This window comes from Ylistrum balloti, unplaced genomic scaffold (assembly GCF_031769215.1).
Source record: "Ylistrum balloti isolate Yb309-2 unplaced genomic scaffold, AGI_CSIRO_Ybal_v1 Utg369580, whole genome shotgun sequence".
Classification (NCBI taxonomy): Eukaryota; Metazoa; Mollusca; class Bivalvia; order Pectinida; family Pectinidae; genus Ylistrum; species Ylistrum balloti.
The window spans coordinates 240,595-263,545 of record NW_026781871.1 but is presented as its reverse complement, the minus strand read 5'-3'; the positions used below and the strand labels follow the sequence as shown (position 1 = coordinate 263,545).

General features: G+C 34.7%; 1 protein-coding gene across 1 annotated transcript; it reads right to left on the bottom strand.

Moving 5' to 3' along the window:
- Positions 1-453: 453 nt before the first annotated feature.
- Positions 454-22,951, bottom strand: LOC132543291 (sodium- and chloride-dependent glycine transporter 2-like). The gene is made up of 15 exons (XM_060206779.1): positions 22,819-22,951; positions 19,986-20,117; positions 18,841-19,053; positions 17,932-17,953; positions 14,496-14,573; positions 13,291-13,423; positions 12,019-12,153; positions 11,494-11,597; positions 5,729-5,853; positions 5,382-5,497; positions 4,628-4,759; positions 2,368-2,467; positions 1,758-1,858; positions 1,244-1,411; positions 454-636 (listed from the first exon to the last, which is right to left on the bottom strand). The coding sequence occupies exons 1-15, from the start codon at positions 22,949-22,951 to the stop codon at positions 454-456; spliced, it is 1,875 nt and encodes a 624-aa protein (XP_060062762.1).

Below are 22,951 nucleotides of genomic sequence, written 5' to 3'. Positions count from 1 at the left end.
AGTCAGGAGGAAGTACCTAGTTACTAATTCGTGTTTCGTCCATTGTATAAACTGATAAAACATTACATTATCATAATCGAATATGGCTTGAATTATTACACTATTATAGTATATCATATTATATTATATTATATATACGATGACTAATATGATAAATGTGATTTTATCTGTATAGGCACGTGATGAGCATATTGCTCCTCTAAATGAGTTTAATTAGCATAAATAATGATTTGACATTTAAATGATAAAACCTTGTGTGGTTGTTTATCAGATTGCAGGTGGTAGACAATTCTGCCAGTTTTAGTCTCCAAGGAACCTGCAGGTCATTGTACATGTAAAGGTCAGTAAAGATGTGGCTGTCCAGTGAAGCATATAAAATTTTGTTCATAATTCACATTGACTTTCTTGTAGCACTATGTACCTCACATATGTTCATAGATAGTCTCTGTCCCTTTACAACATTGGCACGTCTTCCTTTCTTTTGTCGATGATGATACCCCCTTTCCCTGTTAAATTAAACCAAAAGAGTTGTTTCCATGTAAAGTTCGCCATCAATTCTGTTGCCCTGTGTACGTCCTCGACCTTCTCGGAGGCTGGTGACCACTGTGCTGTGTGCCGTAACAGATGTTGAAGTCGCTGTAATAGAGAATTTAAGTATTTACTTAATCTGTTCTAGATATATCGGTCACGTTTTTTATCTTTTAAAATCTGATACACCTAATGCCCCTTGCAATTTTTTTTGCGAATGTTCTCCAGTTAGTTTAGACAACCTTTTCTTGTTCGATGCAACATTAGTACGCCTACACATGGGATGGGAAAATAAGCGAAAACCTAATAACTCCTTTCCCATGTCAAATTATGTCTCAAAAAAAAAAAAAAAAAGAAACAAAAAAGCGAGACGGAAAATTGCGAAAATGCTGAAAAATATATAATTACGTTTCCAGTGTAATAAAATGAATACTGATAATTATATGAAATGTGAAATAAACAAAATATCAGATATATATATATAACTACATTTATGTTACACCGTTGAAGGAGACACGGAGACGAAAAACCTGCCAACCAACCAGTCGACTGATTAGCCAAAAATGTCAATGTGACTGTACTTTCCCCTCTAAATATCAAAAGCATTTCCCTCGTATGACAGACTATGCTGACCATTTGTATTTCTATTACTTCTTTACTCTAGAGCAATTTGTTGGTTGTAAGTAGAAAGCAATTAAATGTTTTGATATCTTACATTATGCAATGATCCTTCTTCCTTGCTGATGATCCACACACAGAACATTAGAATTGGCAAGATGGCCATGAGTATAAAACACCATCCAATAGCTCTAGCATACAGAGGGTATTCATAATCTCCAAAGGACGGTGGTTTATAGGTAAATATGCTGATGAACAGGAGGCACTGTAATAAGACAACGCAATAATCAAGGTAAAGCAACATATTTGAATAAGCCTACACACAAAGGTGGTGGTGTGGACAGCTATAGACAGGGTTTTCGTGAAAACGGTGGTTAGTAAGAAGCAGAGGTATTTTTATTCCGTTTTCTGATAGAATAATTTACTATTTAATGCAACTTTTTGTTTTTATCTCTTTTGGGGAAAGTATTAAGCCGACACAGAATCTCAATCAAGTACAAAATTTAGAAACCGATATACTATTGATTGCACTTAAAATTCCACAAATAATTTCCTGTGTGCACAGTACGTGCTTTGTTTTTCATAAGTTGAAAGCATATCTGCGTTAATACCGTGAGAAACACAGGCATAATAAAAGCAGTGCTGAAGCGGACGATGACAGGGAGTGGGCGACCAATCATCAAGCGGACGTCACGATCGATCCTGTGGGCACCTGTTAGGTAACATTTCCAAATTAATTAACTGATGTGATATTAAAAATGCTGTATGAATATCACTTTAATGTGAAGCATCGTCACATTCTTCCGTCGTGTTGATATCTAGATTGTTTTATTGAATCGACATAATTGAAAATTGATAACGTCACAGAGAAAAACAATTAATAACTCAAAGTAACTCATTGTATAGATATTGATATCAAAGAAAGAGTACCAAAAGGAGGAGACAACTGCGATATCAACAGACACAGTCCAACCACCATCGTTATACTGTGAAATGATATATTTGGGGTGCTAAGACATTCGTTTTTGCGTGTGGCATTATTTCATGTGAACAGACATTCAATAATTATGTAATCTTTTTAAAGGTCGGAATCTGATGGAAAACTGAACTTGTAGTGGATGTAGAGGTTCCATACAAACACATACGCCTTGTGAATTAAAATAAAATTCTAAAAAAAAGACGAAACTTAACTATTTTACAATATTTAAAGAAATTATTTACCATAAATCCAAGCGAAGATTACACATTCAGCCAAACAGATAAGAGTAACGCTCCAGGTTCCTGTGTACCAGTTTACCAAGAGGAAAAAGTACACTCCACCCTATACAATACAACACACTGATCACGGAGACGATTACACAATAACAAAGAGTATGTACAGTATCTCACGTGTTTCAATGTAATAAGCAAACAACTATACTAAAAGGATAAAGAAACGCAGGATGAACTTTAAACCAGAAATTAAGTATGATATCGGGCTTCATTTAAAACGAAATTTTGCATAATTACAGATAAATTAAAGCTTAAAAATTTCCAAAGTCTGTATTTTGCATCTGACAATTGGTTTAGAGGTACTAACGATTAAATTGAATGGACCCACAGGATTTTGAAATTGAAATTGAACTGAGTCATCAATATCTTGTGTGTCCGCCCTTTGCTGTGGTCACGGCCCTTATTCTTCTGGTCAGAGTTAATGGGAGCGTTAATCCGTCTTATGGGGATGTTGTCCCACTCTTCAATCAGAGCTCTGGTCAACTGCTCTCGAGTAGCAGGGGGTGGCTGGCGCTTTCGAACCTGTCTAGCCAACTGGTCCCAAAGATGCTTTATCGGGGACAAATCAGGGCTATATGGTCGCCAATCTAGTGGTTGAATGTTGTTGTTCGCCAGAAAGACTTGGCAAATCCTTGCAACGTGGGGCCTAGCATTATCCTGCTGGAGGGTTAGATTATGCTGCCGTAAGAAAGGGATAACATGGGGTCGGAGGATCTCATCTCTATACTTAGCTGCTGTTAAATTGCCATCAATAACAACCAACTGTGAGTTTAACCCGTGTGAGATTCCTCCCCACACCATTACTAAAACCGCCCCCAAACCTATTCAACGCAAGCGTCCGTAAAACGTTCGCCACGACGTCGGTATACACCTTGAACGGCCGTCGGATCGATAAAGACAGAATCGAGACTCGTCCTTGAAGAAAACTTGTCTCCACTGCCTCAATGGAAACCGTCGTGGAGCATGTGCAGCGACCCAGGCCATACGACGCTGACGTCGAGCAGGGTTAAGGTGTGGACCTACGTAGGGGCGACGTGCTCTTACACCAACTTCTCGTAATCGATTCCTTAGAGTTTTTTAAATTAAAGGACACCCATGATTTCCACGAACATTAAGTACACTCTCAACGGCAGTAAGGCGCCGATTACGCACATGAGAGACGACGATATAACGATCCTGACGCCGTGACGTTACGCGCGGACGTCCTGACCTAGGTCGATCGGCCAATCGCCCAGTTTCACGAAGACGTCTTACAAGACGTTCTATGGTGGAAACATTAACACCAAAGTGCCTAGCAACCTGATTTTGCAGCTGTCCTTGCATCAGCATCTGAATGACCTGACCCCTCTGAACTTCTGTGAGTCGTGCCATTCTTAAAACGAATCAAATTCTCAATTAATTTTAGGGAAGAAGTTGGTCTGTATAAAGACTAACGAAGAGTGACTTGACCAACGCTGCATGAGACCAGAACAACACGGTGCACGAGATTCTTGTTTTTTCCTTCCTCCATTTACCAGAGCTGCGCACTGTACCGTGACTAAATTTTCGATACATGACAATGTGTAATATGACCTGATTACTCAATCCACAAAGTTTCACTTTATTTGGAAAACGCGTTTTCAAAATATCGGAATAAATATTACCCTGCGTTTCTTTATCCTTTCAGTATACATTAAGACAGATCAACAAACGGAAAGAAAACATGCTGGGGTATATCTAGCTGTAAAATGTGATGGATGTAATCATTTTGCTGTTGCTTTAGGTGTTTTATTTTCAAAGGTCAAAACAGAAATGATCCGAATCTTAAGGTGGAAGTTTAAAACGTATATCAGAATATCGTTATTTCGTTTATTCAGTGCTCCGCGCTTGGGTCTAACCAAAATATATGCCTTACCCTCTGCCCTGCTTAAACTCCTAAGGAATTCATGATAAAAGCATGATTCGTACTCCCTAATATAAAATGGTCGGCCTGTCTTGCTTAAAATGAAACACATGCATAACAGTTTCGGCCTTATCGTTACTTGTCTGTTAATATTTCCATGCAGAATATTCCCGTTCGTGTCCGATTGAAATCTCTTTTAAATAACAAGCGTTAAATGATATTTCGTGGTCTTATCTATAATACTTTTTTGATAGAGCCTATGAAACGTAGATAACATTATCGCTGGATGAAATTTGGATGACGCTTTGAATAAAATCACCGACTTACCTGTGTAGCTAAGGGGAGACTAAGAACGAACATCACAACACTAACGATTGTAAGCAAAGGAATCCTCCGATGACTCAAAGTCTTTGGAAACATCTCTTCAAGTACCATCAGGAAAGGTTCTGTATCAACCACCTTAGGAAACATGAACCGTTTTTATAAACAATATCTTATTAATATCAATTAACACAGGGAATCAAACATAATGTTCTTGAAACTGATAAAGAAACCAAGGAATGCCATAAAGATGATGTTCAACTCTCTGAGGCTCAAGCTTTAGAGTTACTGGTAGTAATGAACTGACATTATACATAATAGTTCAAATTATCTTTTCAATTCCAATAGTCTTAAATATACTGATTTTGAGGAAAACAAGTATATCACAAACATACTATAACGTGTAGATGTAATTGAAACTGATTATAATGCTTAGATGTAATTGAAACAGGTCCATCCTTTCTCCGAATCCGATGTCCTCATACCACAACTCCGGGCATTGATCACAGTAAATGTGCCATCGCTATGTTACTATCATTTGAAGAAGTGAACAGGCACCTTTCTCTGTCTCGTTACTATGGCGATGGACTGACCGGATGCAGAAAAAAACGATACCGAGTTGGACTGCTATTACCCAATTTGAACAAAACATATTTTACAATCGTCCATATTCTCTGAGGTTCATTGAAGAGTGATTGATAATCTGCCCTTCTTTTGTACCTCTATTTTTATGTTATAAGGATAATATGTGAAAAATTACCATAACATCCAGTCCTGGTAGTAGAATGACCAGATAGAAAATAACGCACCAAAGTTGTGGTAAAGGGAAATAACTCAGGGCTTTGGGATAGGCGATAAACCCAATGGAAAAACCACCTGTGGAATATGAAAGTAGACAATGCGATAATTTATATATAATTACGTTCCCTGTCAGTTGTCTGTTCTACAATTGTCCAGCTATATGACATAAGCATTTTTCTCCCTACTTCAATCCAGTTCTTAAATTTGATTGGGCATATTTGTTTATTATTAGATTTATCGTTAAATGTTTAATATAAAAGGCACATTGACGTATTTGAACATTACAGTAAATGTGATGTTGCTAACCTGAGGTCATCATGTCTTTTATAGGAACACCAGCTTCTTCGGACATCACACCAAGTACGGAAAACACAACGAGTCCATTGACTAATCCGAAGGTCAAGGTCGCTGATGTCGATATTACAGACGCGCTGAATGACGAAAGAGTTTTTAAGTTGAAGTTTCGAGTTTATTTTATTTCCAAGGACTTTTCGGTCCATAGGTAACAACATATAAACATACAGAGATATCCAAATGCAAGGGGGGCGAAGAGTATACAATTAATACATAAACATACTATATCAAACAATATTTTCTTAATGCTAAATATATAAATTTACATTTTTTTTAAAGTTCTTTCACATTTCACACTTAATAATTGTATAAATTTGTATATACTTGGCGTCCTATAGATAAGATTTCATATTTTCATATTTTTATTTATTTTTTGTTTGGGGTGGGGATGGGGGGGTAAATAAGATAAAATGGACATATGAAGTGGAATTTCTCTTCAATTTCTTCTAAGTTACAACGTTTATATAATCTATTTTGTTTGGGAACATTCTGTTTCTGACCATTTTTAATATTTAGATTATATGACGAAAGTCTAAATTCTGGATAACATCTTTTGTATACTGTATCTATGGTTGAATAAGATCAAATTGCAAACAAAAGTTATCGACTAAATATTTGGTATAATTCTCCTCGTGCCATCTGGCTAATTCCAGATAATATCTTCTTCTTGAACACATCACTAATTCTATGATTTTATATGTACAACATTATATGTCTGTTTTATCCCACAGATAAGCTAATCCAAAATTGTCTAGTTCCATTTTGATATTTATTACCCATTCATCATTCGATTCCATCCTGTGGTCCAAACATGCTTTTAAGACACAGTTTGTAGTACATTTCAATTTAATCAAATACTTTAAAAATTCAGTTTCCTTGTAATGTATATTGAGAATCTACCTAATTCAGAATACAATCAATCAATTACAGCAGTTTTACTGACTCCAAGCAAATATTAGGTGAACTTTTTCGACATCTAGGGATTTATGATGCCCCCATATCTCTCTTGCATAACCAAGAATACTATTGATATAAGATTCAAACACAGAACATTGTGTATTTATAGTAAAAGAATGACTTTTAATTTACTGTTTATAGCAAAATAAACTTTCCTACCATGATTAGCAACATGAAAGTGTGGTACAGTGCATATTTCTTTCCTTTGTTAGCATTGTAAGTAATTTTAATTGCAAGTAAGATTAAGTTATACAGTAAAACACGTTTATAACGAACACGCTTACAACGAATTAATGGTTATAACGTAGTGTTTTTCATTCCCCGTCAATCGCCCTTTCATTTATATGGTAAAATCAAAATATATAACGAATTTCACATAACGAATTAATGGCTATCACGTAGCAGCTTTTGGGTCCGCTCAGGTGAATATCAGTGGTAATTAATAACCATATAACGCAGTGGCCTCGGGCAGTCGTCACACCTGAGTGAAGTTAGCCGTGTGTCCTGTATCGACACCCGTGTCCAGGTAAGTTTCCTGCGTTCTATTGTTTTTGAATTTTGAGTTACTGAACTGATTCTATCTATCCAAAATCTTTGCGTTCTGTTCTGTAGTCGCCGTCTCGTAAGCGAAAGGCGTTAACAATTGAAACTAAATACCAAACTATTTGTGAAGTATACAATGATGAAAAGACTAAAAAGGATATTTCAAATAGCTTCGAAATTTCAACAACAACACTGGGTACAATTTTAAAAAATTGAAATGTTTTAAGGGTGTGAAATCTCTACCTGTTGTATATAAGGCAAACACTAAAGCCTGGATGACATCTAACATTTTTACGGATTGGATTAAAACTCTGGATCGCCAAATGATAGCACAAAAGACCCGTAACAAGGTCTCAGACAGTAACAAAGAGCAATCTGTCATTTGTCATTTTTTTCAAGTAACTATTCGAGTTTTTTGGAAGCAATGTGAATTGCTGTTTATTTGGACATACTATACATGTAGATATATAATCATGAAATAAGGCTCCGTTATTTCTATAGCATGTTCAATTCCTATAACGAATTATACGTGACTGTTTGCCAAAATTCGTTGTATGTGTATAACGAACTATGTTGTATAACGAACTAAATTTCTTGGTCCCTTGAGGTTCGTTATAAACGTGTTTTACTGTAATGGCAAAGTGAACATAGATCAGAGCTCTTAAAGAATGCTTCCTTTCGTTTTCAGAAAAAAAGCTAAATTAATTGAGAATGTTGGGATAAATTTAATAAAGAATTATTCAAAAAATACCTTTGTCTCTTTTAGTGTAAATTAAACCATATTTCTGTTTTTCATAATTGAAAATTTAAAGGGGATCACATTTATTGTTTTAAGGGTATGTCTTTCTCATAAACCGTAAGCTAAAGAGACCTTTCACTGAAACAACAAATGACAAAAGGTAAATAATGTTAGTGTGGAATCCGGAAAAGTGAAGCAATACCAGCGGTTAGGGAATAACACATTGATGAACATTTACTTATCAGCGGTTAGGGAATAACACATTGATGAACATTTACTTATCAGCGGTAAAGGATAACACATTGATGAACATTTACTTATCAGCGGTTAGGGAATAACACATTGATGAACATTTACATATCAGCGGTTAGGGAATAACATATTGATGAACATTTACTTATCAGCGGTTAGGGAATAACACATTGATGAACATGTACTTATCAGCGGTTAGGGAATAACACATTGATGAACATTTACTTATCAGCGGTTAGGAATAAAAAATTGATGAACATTTACTTATCAGCGGTTAGGGAATAACATATTGATGAACATTTACTTATCAGCGGTTAGGGAATAACATATTGATGAACATTTACTTATCAGCGGTTAGGAATAAAACATTGATGAACATTTACTTATCAGCGGTTAGGGATAACACATTGATGAACATTTAATTATCAGCGGTTAGGGATAACACATTGATGAACATTTACTTATCAGCGGTTAAGGATAACACATTGATGAACATTTACTTATCAGCGGTTAAGGATAACACATTGATGAACATTTAATTATCAGCGGTTAGGGAATAACATATTGATGAACATTTACATATCAGCGGTTAGGGAATAACACATTGATGAACATTTACTTATCAGCGGTTAGGGAATAACACATTGATGAACATTTACATATCAGCGGTTAGGGAATAACATATTGATGAACATTTACTTATCAGCGGTTAGGGAATAACACATTGATGAACATTTACTTATCAGCGGTTAGGGAATAACACATTGATGAACATTTACTTATCAGCGGTTAGGGAATAACACATTGATGAACATTTACTTATCAGCGGTTAGGGAATAACACATTGATGAACATTTACTTATCAGCGGTTAAGGATAACACATTGATGAACATTTACTTATCAGCGGTTAAGGAATAACACATTGATGAACATTTACTTATCAGCGGTAAAGGATAACACATTGATGAACATTTACTTATCAGCGGTTAGGGAATAACATATTGATGAACATTTACTTATCAGCGGTAAAGGATAACACATTGATGAACATTTACTTATCAGCGGTTAGGGAATAACACATTGATGAACATTTACTTATCAGCGGTTAGGGAATAACACATTGATGAACATTTACTTATTAGCGGTTAGGGATAACACATTGATGAACATTTACTTATCAGCGGTTAAGGATAACACATTGATGAACATTTACTTATCAGCGGTTAGGGAATAACACATTGATGAACATTTACTTATCAGCGGTTAGGGAATAACATATTGATGAGCATTTACTTATCAGCGGTTAGGGAATAAAACATTGATGAACATTTACTTATCAGCGGTTAGGGAATAACACATTGATGAACATTTAATTATCAGCGGTTAGGGAATAACACATTGATGAACATTTACTTATCAGCGGTTAGGGAATAACATATTGATGAACATTTACATATCAGCGGTTAGGGAATAACATATTGATGAACATTTACTTATCAGCGGTTAGGGAATAACACATTGATGAACATTTACATATCAGCGGTTAGGGAATAACATATTGATGAACATTTACTTATCAGCGGTTAGGGAATAACACATTGATGAACATTTACTTATCAGCGGTTAGGGAATAACACATTGATGAACATTTACTTATCAGCGGTTAGGGAATAATACATTGATGAACATTTACTTATCAGCGGTTAGGGAATAACACATTGATGAACATTTACTTATCAGCGGTTAGAAATAACACATTGATGAACATTTACTTATCAGCGGTAAAGGATAACACATTGATGAACATTTACTTATCAGCGGTAAAGGATAACACATTGATGAACATTTACTTATCAGCGGTTAGGGAATAACATATTGATGAACATTTACTTATCAGCGGTAAAGGATAACACATTGATGAACATTTACTTATCAGCGGTTAGGGAATAACACATTGATGAACATTTACTTATCAGCGGTTAGGGAATAACACATTGATGAACATTTACTTATTAGCGGTTAGGGATAACACATTGATGAACATTTACTTATCAGCGGTTAAGGATAACACATTGATGAACATTTACTTATCAGCGGTTAGGGAATAACACATTGATGAACATTTACTTATCAGCGGTTAGGGAATAACATATTGATGAGCATTTACTTATCAGCGGTTAGGGAATAACACATTGATGAACATTTACTTATCAGCGGTTAGGGAATAACACATTGATGAACATTTAATTATCAGCGGTTAGGGAATAACACATTGATGAACATTTACTTATCAGCGGTTAGGGAATAATACATTGATGAACATTTACTTATCAGCGGTTAGGGAATAACACATTGATGAACATTTACTTATCAGCGGTTAGAAATAACACATTGATGAACATTTACTTATCAGCGGTAAAGGATAACACATTGATGAACATTTACTTATCAGCGGTAAAGGATAACACATTGATGAACATTTACTTATCAGCGGTTAGGGAATAACATATTGATGAACATTTACTTATCAGCGGTAAAGGATAACACATTGATGAACATTTACTTATCAGCGGTTAGGGAATAACACATTGATGAACATTTACTTATCAGCGGTTAAGGATAACACGTTGATGAACATTTACTTATCAGCGGTTAGGGATAACACATTGATGAACATTTACTTATCAGCGGTTAGGGAATAACACATTGATGAACATTTACTTATCAGCGGTTAGGGAATAACATATTGATGAGCATTTACTTATCAGCGGTTAGGGAATAACACATTGATGAACATTTACTTATCAGCGGTTAGGGAATAACACATTGATGAACATTTAATTATCAGCGGTTAGGGAATAACACATTGATGAACATTTACTTATCAGCGGTTAGGGAATAACACACTGATGAACATTTACTTAATTATGAATATGATGAGTGCCTTTATTTTTTTATCTGGACACAGAACAAATGCTTCGATTTTTGTGATCTCGACACAGAACGAATGCTATTATTTTTGTGATCTCGACACAGAACGAATGTTATTATTTTTGTGATCTCGACACAGAACGAATGCTATTATTTTTGTGATTTCGACACAGAACAAATGCTTTTGGTTTTGTGATCTTTAAACAACAGTTAGAAATTTAATTGGAAAAAAAAGTAATTCCTAATCTTACTTAACTTATTTCAAACTGATTTTTATGGTGACAAATCATTTACCTAAAGCAGTTTGTTTTGAATTTGCTGTGTGCCCCTATCATCATCAGTCCTCCCCAGCCAGGTCCAAGTGTCATAAAGGCTTGGAATGCTGCCTCGGTCCACAACTAAAGACAAAATGTACTCGTACAATTACTTATCTGTTTTATCATTGGTAATCTAATTCCAGACATGGAAAATGAACATGTATTAGTAAATGCCAGAAACAGACCAAAACATGTACCCATTACTATGATATACGCCATAATAGATCTATCAGGAAAATTTATGAAATCTGGATTTATCCCAGACGTAATAGACAACAATATTTATAGCGCAAAGAAATGAAAAACTACATTTTATTTGTAGTAATGTGTCTGTATTTATTCCATGACAGTACAGCAGTTCACGCCATATGCATTGCACGCGGTTATTTCTGCCAACGTAATATATTCAACGTCATTGAAAGACAAGAGTTTTAGACACAACGATCTTTACTTTGTTGGAGTTGACATTTTATATGGTATCATTACCTACGATTAAAAGTACCTGTGAGTCAGCTAATCTTGTGATATCCGTCGAAATGAAATACAACATGCCTTTAGTAGCACCGGGTAGTGTCAGTGCTCGTATCCATATCATCAGAACTAAGATGATGGGTAGTAGAGCGGTTACGTACATTATCTGTAGATTAGATATAATATATATGATTGCAATTTTCGGTCAAAATTAACAAGGATCCAGTCAGCAACGGTGGACGATTACGTCCTAACTTCTAACTTTTCGAGGGGACAAGATGAAAAGTATCCAAAAACGAATAATTCGATAAAAAGAGTCGTAGTAACGCACCACACGCCAAAACCTTTCGTGCACATGTACATACACCGTGCATACATCATCCGCACGCACGCATTATATAGTATCTAGCAAACGACAGTGAGATAGCATCGCACTTGTGTGGTTTGGTAAAAATTGTTGGCGAATATTACGGATTCAAACTTAAACGGAACTCTCTTGTAGTTGTGACTGATAACCATCGACGGCATATCAAAATTGATCGCTGATTGTAAAAGTCATTCATAATTCGACAGTTTTCGAAATAACACAGGACCCTGCATTACTTAGTCTTTTTATCGCATTGTTTCAAACCTCGCACAGCGGCGAATGGTGAGAAATAAGTAATGAATATAAATTTTCCTTTCTGCCGGTATGAAAATTTAGATGATTCTTTACCGTGACTAAAACAGACGCCCATTTAGTGTTAACATATATATCTGTACTCTTAGGTGTGGCATATGTAAACAAAATATTGACGAGTGTATATAACCAATCTGTCTATAATCTGATAGAAAACCTGTGTCTAAACTAAAGATGATGGCTTAATTAGGGAATGTTTTATGTTGTTCTCTTTTGTGTTGTGAAATTAAATAAAACCTACCCCTGTTGATAAGTCATTTCTAAATGTTCATCAATTACGATAGAACCACACAACGTGCGCGCAGATGTGCGATAACTTATTTCATCGAGATTTCCTATTGTGCACACATTGCACATTGCGTAGCACCACAAGAATAATTTATACCGTTAAACTTCTAATTTCTCGATTTTGTCATTTTTTTCTCTTAAGACCTGAAATGAGAATATGAGGCACTTTTGCTGAGAATATGAACATACTTAAAATAATGTCATAAACTAGCATCACTGCGAAGACAGTGTGTGTTGCAGTTTTGTTCATTATGTTGTATAAACTGCCTCCGTTCGCATACAAGTGTTACCTATGTACTACTATTGACAATAGAGATAGTAAATAAAATGGATTACCTTGCCTATGCTTTTGACACTTTTAACCATACTGAATGCGGCGATCAGCCTCATCACAAATAGATAGGCAACAAACACAAGGCTAATAGATCCAATGTGGTCAAATCCGTCCGATATTCTCAGAATCCGATACCTGTTAAAATATTTATCTTTATTGTGTTTGATAGCCAAGGCTTTTCCATGATTTGCTTATCTAAAAAGAATATCTTGTAAGCTTTATAAAAATATTCTTTTTAAAACAACCGGTTAAAAGAAACATAAAACCAAAATTATGCCTTTACTATACAATTTTTCATCCCTGTTAACCCAATAGGGTGCCGTACCCTAGGAGTGAAAGCTGGAAATTGTCCTGATAAACCAATAGAGTTCCTTACCCTAGGTGTGAAAGCTGGGTTTTGTCCTGTTAACCCAATAGGGTGCCGTACCCTACGTGTGAAAGCTGGGATTTGTCCTGTTAACCCAATAGAGTTCCGCAACCTATGTGTGAATGATGGTATTTGTCCTGTTAACTAAAAAAAGTGCCGTACCCTACATGTGAAAGCTGAAAGTTGTCCTGTTAACCCAATAGGGTGCCGTACCCTACGTGTGAAAGCTAGGTTTTGTCCTGTTAACCCAATAGGGTGCCGTACCCTAGGTGTGAAAGCTAGAATTTGCCCTGTTAACCCAACAGAGTGCCGCACCCTAGGTGTGAATGCTGGTATTTATCATGTTAACAAAATAAAATGTCGTACCCTAGGTGTGAAAGCTGGTTTTTGTTCTGTTAGTCAAACAGAGTGCCGTGCCCTAGGTGTGAAAGCTGGAATTTGTCCTGTTAACCCAATAGAGTGCCGTGCCCTGTGAATGTTGGTATTTATCCTGTTAAGCCAATAGAGTTGTTTATCAACAGATGAAGGAGTTTCGTTGTCAAGTATCTGCAACCACTTCTTACGTTCAATACATTAACATTTACTACAGATAAAGGGCAGCATAAAAATATTTTTAAAAGTTGGCATAGCCAGTAAATTATTAACACAATAACTATGTCCGATGTATATTTCAAGTTTTATCCTGATCAAAACTCTAACCTTTCAAAAGTAAACTATCAAACTGAAAATGTGAATTTTCAACAACGCATTTAAATGTAAATATGTTTTTCCCCATGAAAGCAATAAACCACATGCTCTATCGTTATATGCCATTAAACTGTATACATTATGTATACTTACAGCCAGAATTCGTTTACAGAATCCACTGGATAATGGAGAGAGTTATTTATTTTTCGTTCTGTGGTCCAGGATTTATCGCTCTGAAATTTAAAATAAGTCTTACATGTATATACATATGTGTTGTTCACCTGCCAAATTATGTTAGTTTGATATTGAAACTTTTATTATCGAAACAGGTTTTATATTTGTTTTTATATTGTTTTAAAGTTTCGAGGATATATTTAACAGTCAATACAGGTATATTAATAAAAAATAAAACATACTGACAATTAAATCACACAAATACTATAGAATAAAATCGTAAAAATTGTGACGTTGACTTGACAATGAAAATCGATAACGACAGAAAAAAAAACTTGTATACAGACTTCAATTTTCTCATGAATCAGAATTGTCAGAAACGTAAATTTCATATCTCGGGAATCAATACCAAAACTGTTAGTATATATCACTGTCAAAGATCTAGTTTTAACGTTAAATTGAGTATAATTAATGCCGCTGTGACATTTGTCCTCATTACGAACGTTTGATAATAGCTTTGAGTCCTGTACTTCAAGTTTCAAGTTTTTATTACCTTAAGTCTTTCTGACTTATCAGTTACAACCAATATCCATATACAGTTCAATTCACAATCATGCAATTATGCGGTGTACTATATAAATTACAATGTACAAAATGTACGTACTATAGTGGAGAGTGAAGAACTAATTTATAAGCAATTGTGATCTCATTTTGTTCGCATGCAATAAATATTTACCTAAATTTCTTATTTCCGCGATTTTATTACTGTTCAGCAACTCTATTAATTTAAACATACTGGGATGTCTTATATAATAGTTTTTTTTATAAATTTACATCTAATTTCGGCATAGCGTGGACACTTCAGAATGAAATGAAATACGTCTTCCAGGTCATGCATATCGCATAAATCACATAATCTGTTTCTTCGATCTATATTGTTATATCGGCCACATTCTATATTAAGCGTATGAGCAGATAGTCTAATTTTACATATTTGCTTTACATAATTAAAATTAATGGCTTTAGTTAAATAAGATTGATGTCCAAAATTACAAATGTATTGGTACAGTTCACCCTTTGAGGATGATGCGATCTTTCTAAAACATTCTTGTTTGTAAATATCACAAATCCGTTCCTTTATTATACGAAATGTGTGATTAATTACAACTGGGTTTCCCCTACACGTATCCAAGACCTATTCTATATAATTCCTGTTTAACACTCTGTAACCAATTGTTATTGTAGCCGAGCATCTCAGCATAGCATGATTTAAGAATGCAGTTTTCAGAATTTCTAAATTTTTTCCAGTAATTGAAAATACGGAACTTACGGACTATAGTCATAGGGTATCTGCCCAATTCATAATACACCATATCATTATTAGTCTTATTATGTAAACCTAGAATACGTTTACAGAACTTCACATGTATTTTTTCAATTTCGGGCGCCGTATGGAAGCCCCACACTTCCGCCCAATAACTAAGTACACTATTTACATATGTATCAAACATCGCTAATTGCGTTTCTATATTGAAAAAATTACTTTTGCAGATATTCAAGATTGCAAATAATGCTTTTCTCCCTTGGTCAGCAATATGCTTTTGTGTTTGTCTGAATTTACCATTAAAATTAAGCATCACTCCTAAATAATAGAATTTATCCAATACTTCTAATCTGTTCTCCTTATAATACCATTGTTCATTCTCTTTTAATTTCCCCCCATTACAGAATACAACAATTTTTGTTCTCGCTGTATTTACAGTCAGATTCCACTTTTCTGTATATTTCGCTTGGGAGTTCAACATTTTTTGCAATCCATCTGGTGTTTCAGCAATGACTACCATATCATCGGCAAACATTAGTAAAAACATGTTAATCTCTTGTATTTCTATGGATGGACAATTGTCAGATAAAAATTGCATTTCGCAATCGTTCACATACATGGAGAACAACAGAGGTGATAATATTTCCCCCTGAAATAATCCGTTTTCATAGCCGAAATAATCAGATAGAGTACCATTATATTTTATACAACATTTAACATCTTTATACAACGATCTTATAATTTTTAACATATTTCCACCAACCCCTTCTCTGATCATTTTATACCATAAGTTTTGTCTATTTACAAAATCAAATGCTTTGGTGTAATCCACAAAGCAACAATAGAGACGTTTTCTGTTTTTTAATGTACGATTAATTAATGTTTGTAAGGCAAATATGGCGTCAACTGTTGAAAAGTTTTTTCTAAATCCAAATTGCGCATCTGTAATCTTATTGTACTTCATTTCAAATGTTACCAGTCTGTTATTAATAACGGCTGTAAAAAGTTTACCTAAAGAACTAAGCAACGTAATACCCCGATAATTATCTGTATTATTAATGTCACCTTTCTTGTGTACAGGTACAATGTTACCTATGGACCATGAGGATGGGAAATAACACGACCTGAAGATATGATTGAATAAGGTTAAAAGACATGGCATTAAAATATCTGTACAGTGTATAAAATATTCGTTTAGTATACCATCCTGACCACAAGCTTTATTGTAACTAAGGTTTCCAATAGCCTCACGTATTTCAGACTGTTTTATATCAACGTCAAGTTCCTTGAATATAGGAGAATCAAAATTAACATCACAATCAAACAAAAAATCATAAATGTCTTTATCAGTGTTGGGCACGCCTGTATTTAGCATAGAAAAATGTTGATAAAAATCTGTTACATTTAGATCGGTGTTAATATTGTTTTTATATTTTCGGAATGTTTTGTAAAATGCACGTGGATTGTATTTACGCAAATAATTCAGCACATCTCCTTGATAACATCTGTATCCCTTTTTTAACTTACATTCTAATTTCTTATATGCAGATTTTTTACTTGCAAGGTAGTCTCTGTTGTGATTAGATTTGCACGTATTGAAAATACGTAGAGCGTTTTTGTAGTCTATGTACCGCTGCTTACAGAGGTCGGTAAACCATGGCTTATCTCCCCTTGTAGATATTCGCCCACTGTCTGTGTAACTTTTTCTCACAATACGTGTACAGTACGGGTCTATCAATTCATTAAGTAAACTAGTAAATTTACTCACGCACATATTAATTCCATCTTGATCGTATTGTGTGACATTACAAGTTTTCATTAGGGCATCAATATTTTCATTTAGCAAACCACAAATAATATGTGTATTTTCCTCATTCCATTTGCTACTTGTATAAATATTAGTACTAAAGGGGGCGTGTTACATAGGTATACTTTGCAGTGTTACGATATCATTTACAGGCATGCAGATTAATGACTACTCTAGATTTTTATTGATGAAACTGAAATAGCATGAACATTTTGCCAGAAAACGTTATCAAGTATCAAGTATCAGATTATGGTCGTCAACGTGATTTTATGTCCTTCTGCAACATAAAGTTATATGTGTTTCTATCTGATTCTCGTATGACAACGTAATGTCATTTACTTGTTTCGAGTAATTTTTACACGATTAGTGTCGTCGACGCGTACTTACTTGGAATGAGTAATATTTACACGATTAGTGTCGTCGACGCGTACTTACTTGGAATGAGTAATATTTACACGAGAAGTGTCGTCGACGCGTACTTACTTGGAATGACTAATATTTACACGAGTAGTGTCGTCGACGCGTACTTACTTAAAATGAGTAATATTTACACGCGTAGTGTCGTCGACGCGTACTTACTTGGAATGAGTAATATTTACACGCGTAGTGTCGTCGACGCGTACTTACTTGGAATGAGTAATTTTTACACCCGTAGTGTCGTCGACGCGTACTTACTTGGTGAGTAATATTTACACGAGTAGTGTCGTCGACGCGTACTTACTTGGAATGAGTAATATTTACACGCGTAGTGTCGTCGACGCGTACTTACTTGAAATGAGTAATATTTACACGAGTACTGTCGTCGACGCGTACTTACTTAAATTGAGTAATACTTACACGAGTACTGTCGTCGACGCGTTCTTACTTAAATTGAGTAATATTTACACGAGTACTGTCGTCGACGCGTATTTAGTGGTGACATACTCATGACAAGTTTCTTTTTTCATATTTTGCTCCTGATTTTAGAGTTCGAATTACGATTAGATTCACGTGCAGGTATATTTTGTGTTTTTCTCCCAGCCACTGCAACCATTGTCCTGACTCTATATCATCGCTTTGAACATTTCCCGATAAGTTGTGTGTGAACTATCAATAAAGAGATCGTTCTCTGTTTAACAAAGGACAGTGACTTACATATTTATAACATAGATACATTACTTTATTCTGGTTGGAAGGGTAGATATCCGGTAGACTGTAGTTGCTGACATTGTGATACATTGATACGACATCACTACTGGTCTGTGAACCGTCTCTAAGACAAGACGGCGTGTTCCAGTCATTGTCACAGTTTGTCCAGGGCAGGACTGACTTAAATGAGTTCACGAAATACTCAAAAGCCCAGACTTCAAGGATGGCTGCGTTGATACCACTCAAACCATTAATGACGGCTACAGCTATGCTCACTCCTGTAAGGTGTACACAATACACACCAGAAAAAAACACATTAAAATGTATAATTAGATACAAGGGACCAAATACTGTTTTTAAAAATGCATCTCCTTTTAAGTCCCTCTTAATATCAACATATTTCTCTGTTGTATGCAATATCATGCATTCATAAAAACACATCAAATCGTACTGCATTTCAGTTCATTAAAAAACCTAACTGATAAGATCATGTTTATATTTTTCAATCTATTGTTTGGTGTGGTTTGTTTTTTCATTGAGATCGAAATTGCTGTGTCTTGACAGCTGTTCAACATTTATTGATAATAATGCTGAATATTACAATCACAATTTCATGGGACATCTGTGACATTCGATTTTCAAAAAATGATAGTCTTCCTCGTACTAATGAGTGCCGGAGTTTTCCTTCGGATAATACACCGACCGACAGACAGACAAGATGACTATACTAATTCTCTCTATTTGTTTACTGGGATATAAAAAGAAATTGGAAAAAATACACGACTATGCAGATTTGCTTTTATTTGAAAGTTGAAGTTGAATTAGACTCGAGAAATGTATTTGATATAAGTTTCCAACCTTCTATTACAGCTACCATCGTAACAAACTGAGAAAAAAACGTCTCAGCTACTCTTGACAGTAAGGCGACCATCACCTTCGCAGGAGGGTGTCAACAGAATGTTTTACACCGTTCCGTATATATATATATATATATCAAGCGTTAAAGTGAATTTGCCTCAGAGTACAGGACTTCTAAGGATTGACAGCAAACAAGAGTAATGTTTAAGCCGAAAAGTTAAAAAATATAGGTCGGCAGCAAAAACATTGGGACGTCGGGAAACCGGAAACACTTTTTCCTTTAATTGACATGAAACTGAACAATCAGAAGTATTTTGCAAAGGTTGATAAGATATTTCAGATATTTTTTCACCTCTCAGTAATGGACAGATATCCCAGAACCTCCATGGTCCTTTCCCGGAGTACTGGGACAGTGCTAGCTCGACGAAGTACAATGGTAGCCCGCACACTAACATCAGGAGGATGTAAGCGATAATGAAAGATCCTGTAATGAAACAATGCATACCTCAACTCCATACATAAAACCAAATACAGCTATATTTCTCTTCTCTCCACAAGTCGCTATAATTCACTATCTGGATGGATAACGTTTATAGATCTCTAAACGCTATTGGTAGGTGTTCTTTTGCATTCTGGACGAACATGTTACACAATCAATTTGAGATATGGCAAATATTACGATGATGCCGGGCTGGGTGAAAACTATCGTGTATCTAAATTGATATAAAGAAATTCAGTACTTTATTCATGCAACAGATACTGTGTTTGTAGAACAGCTAAATTTCTCCCACTTGGTAGAGAATAGCTGTGAATCAAAAACCTAATAGTGCTGAAGAACGTGGGGCTTGAAAAGCTGAAGCCAACAGTTGTAGCAAACATGACATTTGAATATGGTTGTCCAGAAGATGGCAAGAGTGAATTGTGTAACATCAGACTGACATCATCAACAATCAAGGTATAAATGACCGTCTTCTAAACTCTCTTTTTTACACTAACAAACTTGTACCGGATGTTGAACCTGATATATATATATAGCTCAGAATGCACAATTCCTGAATTTTCCGTCATTCATAAAACAACTAAGTGAAATTAGAAACCATCCATTTTACTTATACTTGATAGTACAATCCTTCCGGAAATATGAGAGTGAACCGATCCTATTTCATGCTGGAATTCTGAAAACTAATGACATTAAGCAAGTTGTTTCGGACAGGTTCGACTGGACAACTAATTCTGCACGTGCCAAATATTCCGCATCCTAGCCTCGGTCTCGATCTGTACCTGACGTTTTCCTTGCAGATTCTTCCTGTCAAACTGTTTCAACAGATTACGCGAAAGCGCTTTAGGAAAATTTCCAATGTCGTGTAGCTATGTTAACAGTTCGAACTGGAGCTGGGATTTCTCTTACTTTATAAGGAAGTGCTACACTAATAAATTAAGACTGGGGTTATCTCAGATAACATAAAAGATGAATAAATAAGTTCAAGTTAGGATATAAGATTATTTATAATCATTTTGTGCTTATGTGTAATGAATAGGAAATAGTGGCCGTCAACAAAGAGGCATTAATATCTCAAACACTGTTTTGTACAGACTGATAGTAACGTGATTTGAAGGCTGTGATAGACAGACTCAACATATCTTCTGCACATGTTAGACTTGCATCAACAACCTTTCCCTAAAATGTATGGTATTACAAAAACAGATCATGGGTGTTAGATACTGACAATTTATAAATGTGTTTATATAAATGTTTTATATTGTGATGGGTATTAGATACTGAAGATCTATAAATGTGTTTATATCAAAGTTTTATATTGTGATGGTATTAGATACCGAAGATCTATAAATGTGTTTATATCAAATTTTTATATGATGATGGTTATTAGATACTGAAGATCTATCAATGTGTTTATATCAAAGTTTTATATTGTGATGGTATTAGATACTGAAGATCTATAAATGTGTTTATATCAAAGTTTTATATTGTGATGGGTATTAGATACTGAAGATTTATAAATGTGTTTATATCAAAGTTTTATATTGTGAAGGGTATAACATACTGAAGATCTATCAATGTGTTTATATCAATGTTTTATATTGTGATGGGTATTAGATACTGAAGATCTATAAATGTGTTTATATCACAGTTTTATATTGTGATGGGTATAACATACTGAAGATCTATCAATGTGTTTATATCAAAGTTTTATATTGTGAAGGGTATAACATACTGAAGATCTATCAATGTGTTTATATCAATGTTTTATATTGTGATGGGTATTAGATACTGAAGATCTATAAATGTGTTTATATAAATGTTTTATATTGTGGTGGTATTAGCTCCTGAAGATCTATCAATGTGTTTATATCAAAGTTTTATATGATGATGGTTATTAGATACTGAAGATCTATCAATGTGTTTATATCAAAGTTTTATATGATGATGGTTATTAGATACTGAAGATCTATAAATGTGTTTATATCAAAGTTTTATATTGTGATGGGTATTAGATACTGAAGATCTATCAATGTGTTTATATCAAAGTTTTATATTGTGATGGGTACTAGATACTGAAGATCTATAAATGTGTTTATATCAAAGTTTTATATTGTGATGGGTATAACATACTGAAGATCTATAAATGTGTTTATATCAAAGTTTTATATTGTGATGGGTATTAGATACTGAAGATCTATAAATGTGTTTATATCAAAGTTTTATATTGTGATGGGTATAACATACTGAAGACCTATCAATGTGTTTATATCAAAGTTTTATATTGTGATGGGTATTAGATACTGAAGGTCTATCAATGTGTTTATATCAAAGTTTTATATTGTGATAGGTATTAGATACTGAAGATCTATCAATGTGTTTATATCAAAGTTTTATATTGTGATGGGTATTAGATACTGAAGATCTATAAATGTGTTTATATCACAGTTTTATATTGTGATGGGTATAAGATACTGAAGATTTATAAATGTGTTTATATCACAGTTTTATAATGTGGTGGGTATAAGATACGGCTGACTTCACACATTCATCCGACAGCTACGCACTGAAATAGTTGAATACGTAAAACACATATTATTAAATGTTGAAGTTTAACAACTGGAGCATAACATAATGCGGCTGTTTACGACAAACTATATCCCGAATGATGTTTCTATAAACCTACCTCCTCCATTCCGGAACGTAAGATAAGGCACTCTCCAGAATTCCGGCATACCAATGGAATATCCAAGTAACGCTACAACAAATTCAATTCGGGAAGACCATTTCACACTGGAAGCTACATTACTTTTCTCCAT

What these genes read in the sequence shown, in the direction of transcription:
- LOC132543291 (XM_060206779.1), bottom strand. Translation starts at nt 22,951, where the DNA reads ATGGAGAAAAGTAATGTAGCTTCCAGTGTGAAATGGTCTTCCCGAATT. An exon ending in AGAAACACATATAACTTTAT is followed by an intron (nt 14,574 to 17,931) that starts GTTGCAGAAGGA and finishes TAAATTTCAGAG; the next exon opens with CGATAAATCCTGGACCACAG. An exon ending in GTGTCAAAAGCATAGGCAAG is followed by an intron (nt 12,154 to 13,290) that starts GTAATCCATTTT and finishes TCTAATCTACAG; the next exon opens with ATAATGTACGTAACCGCTCT.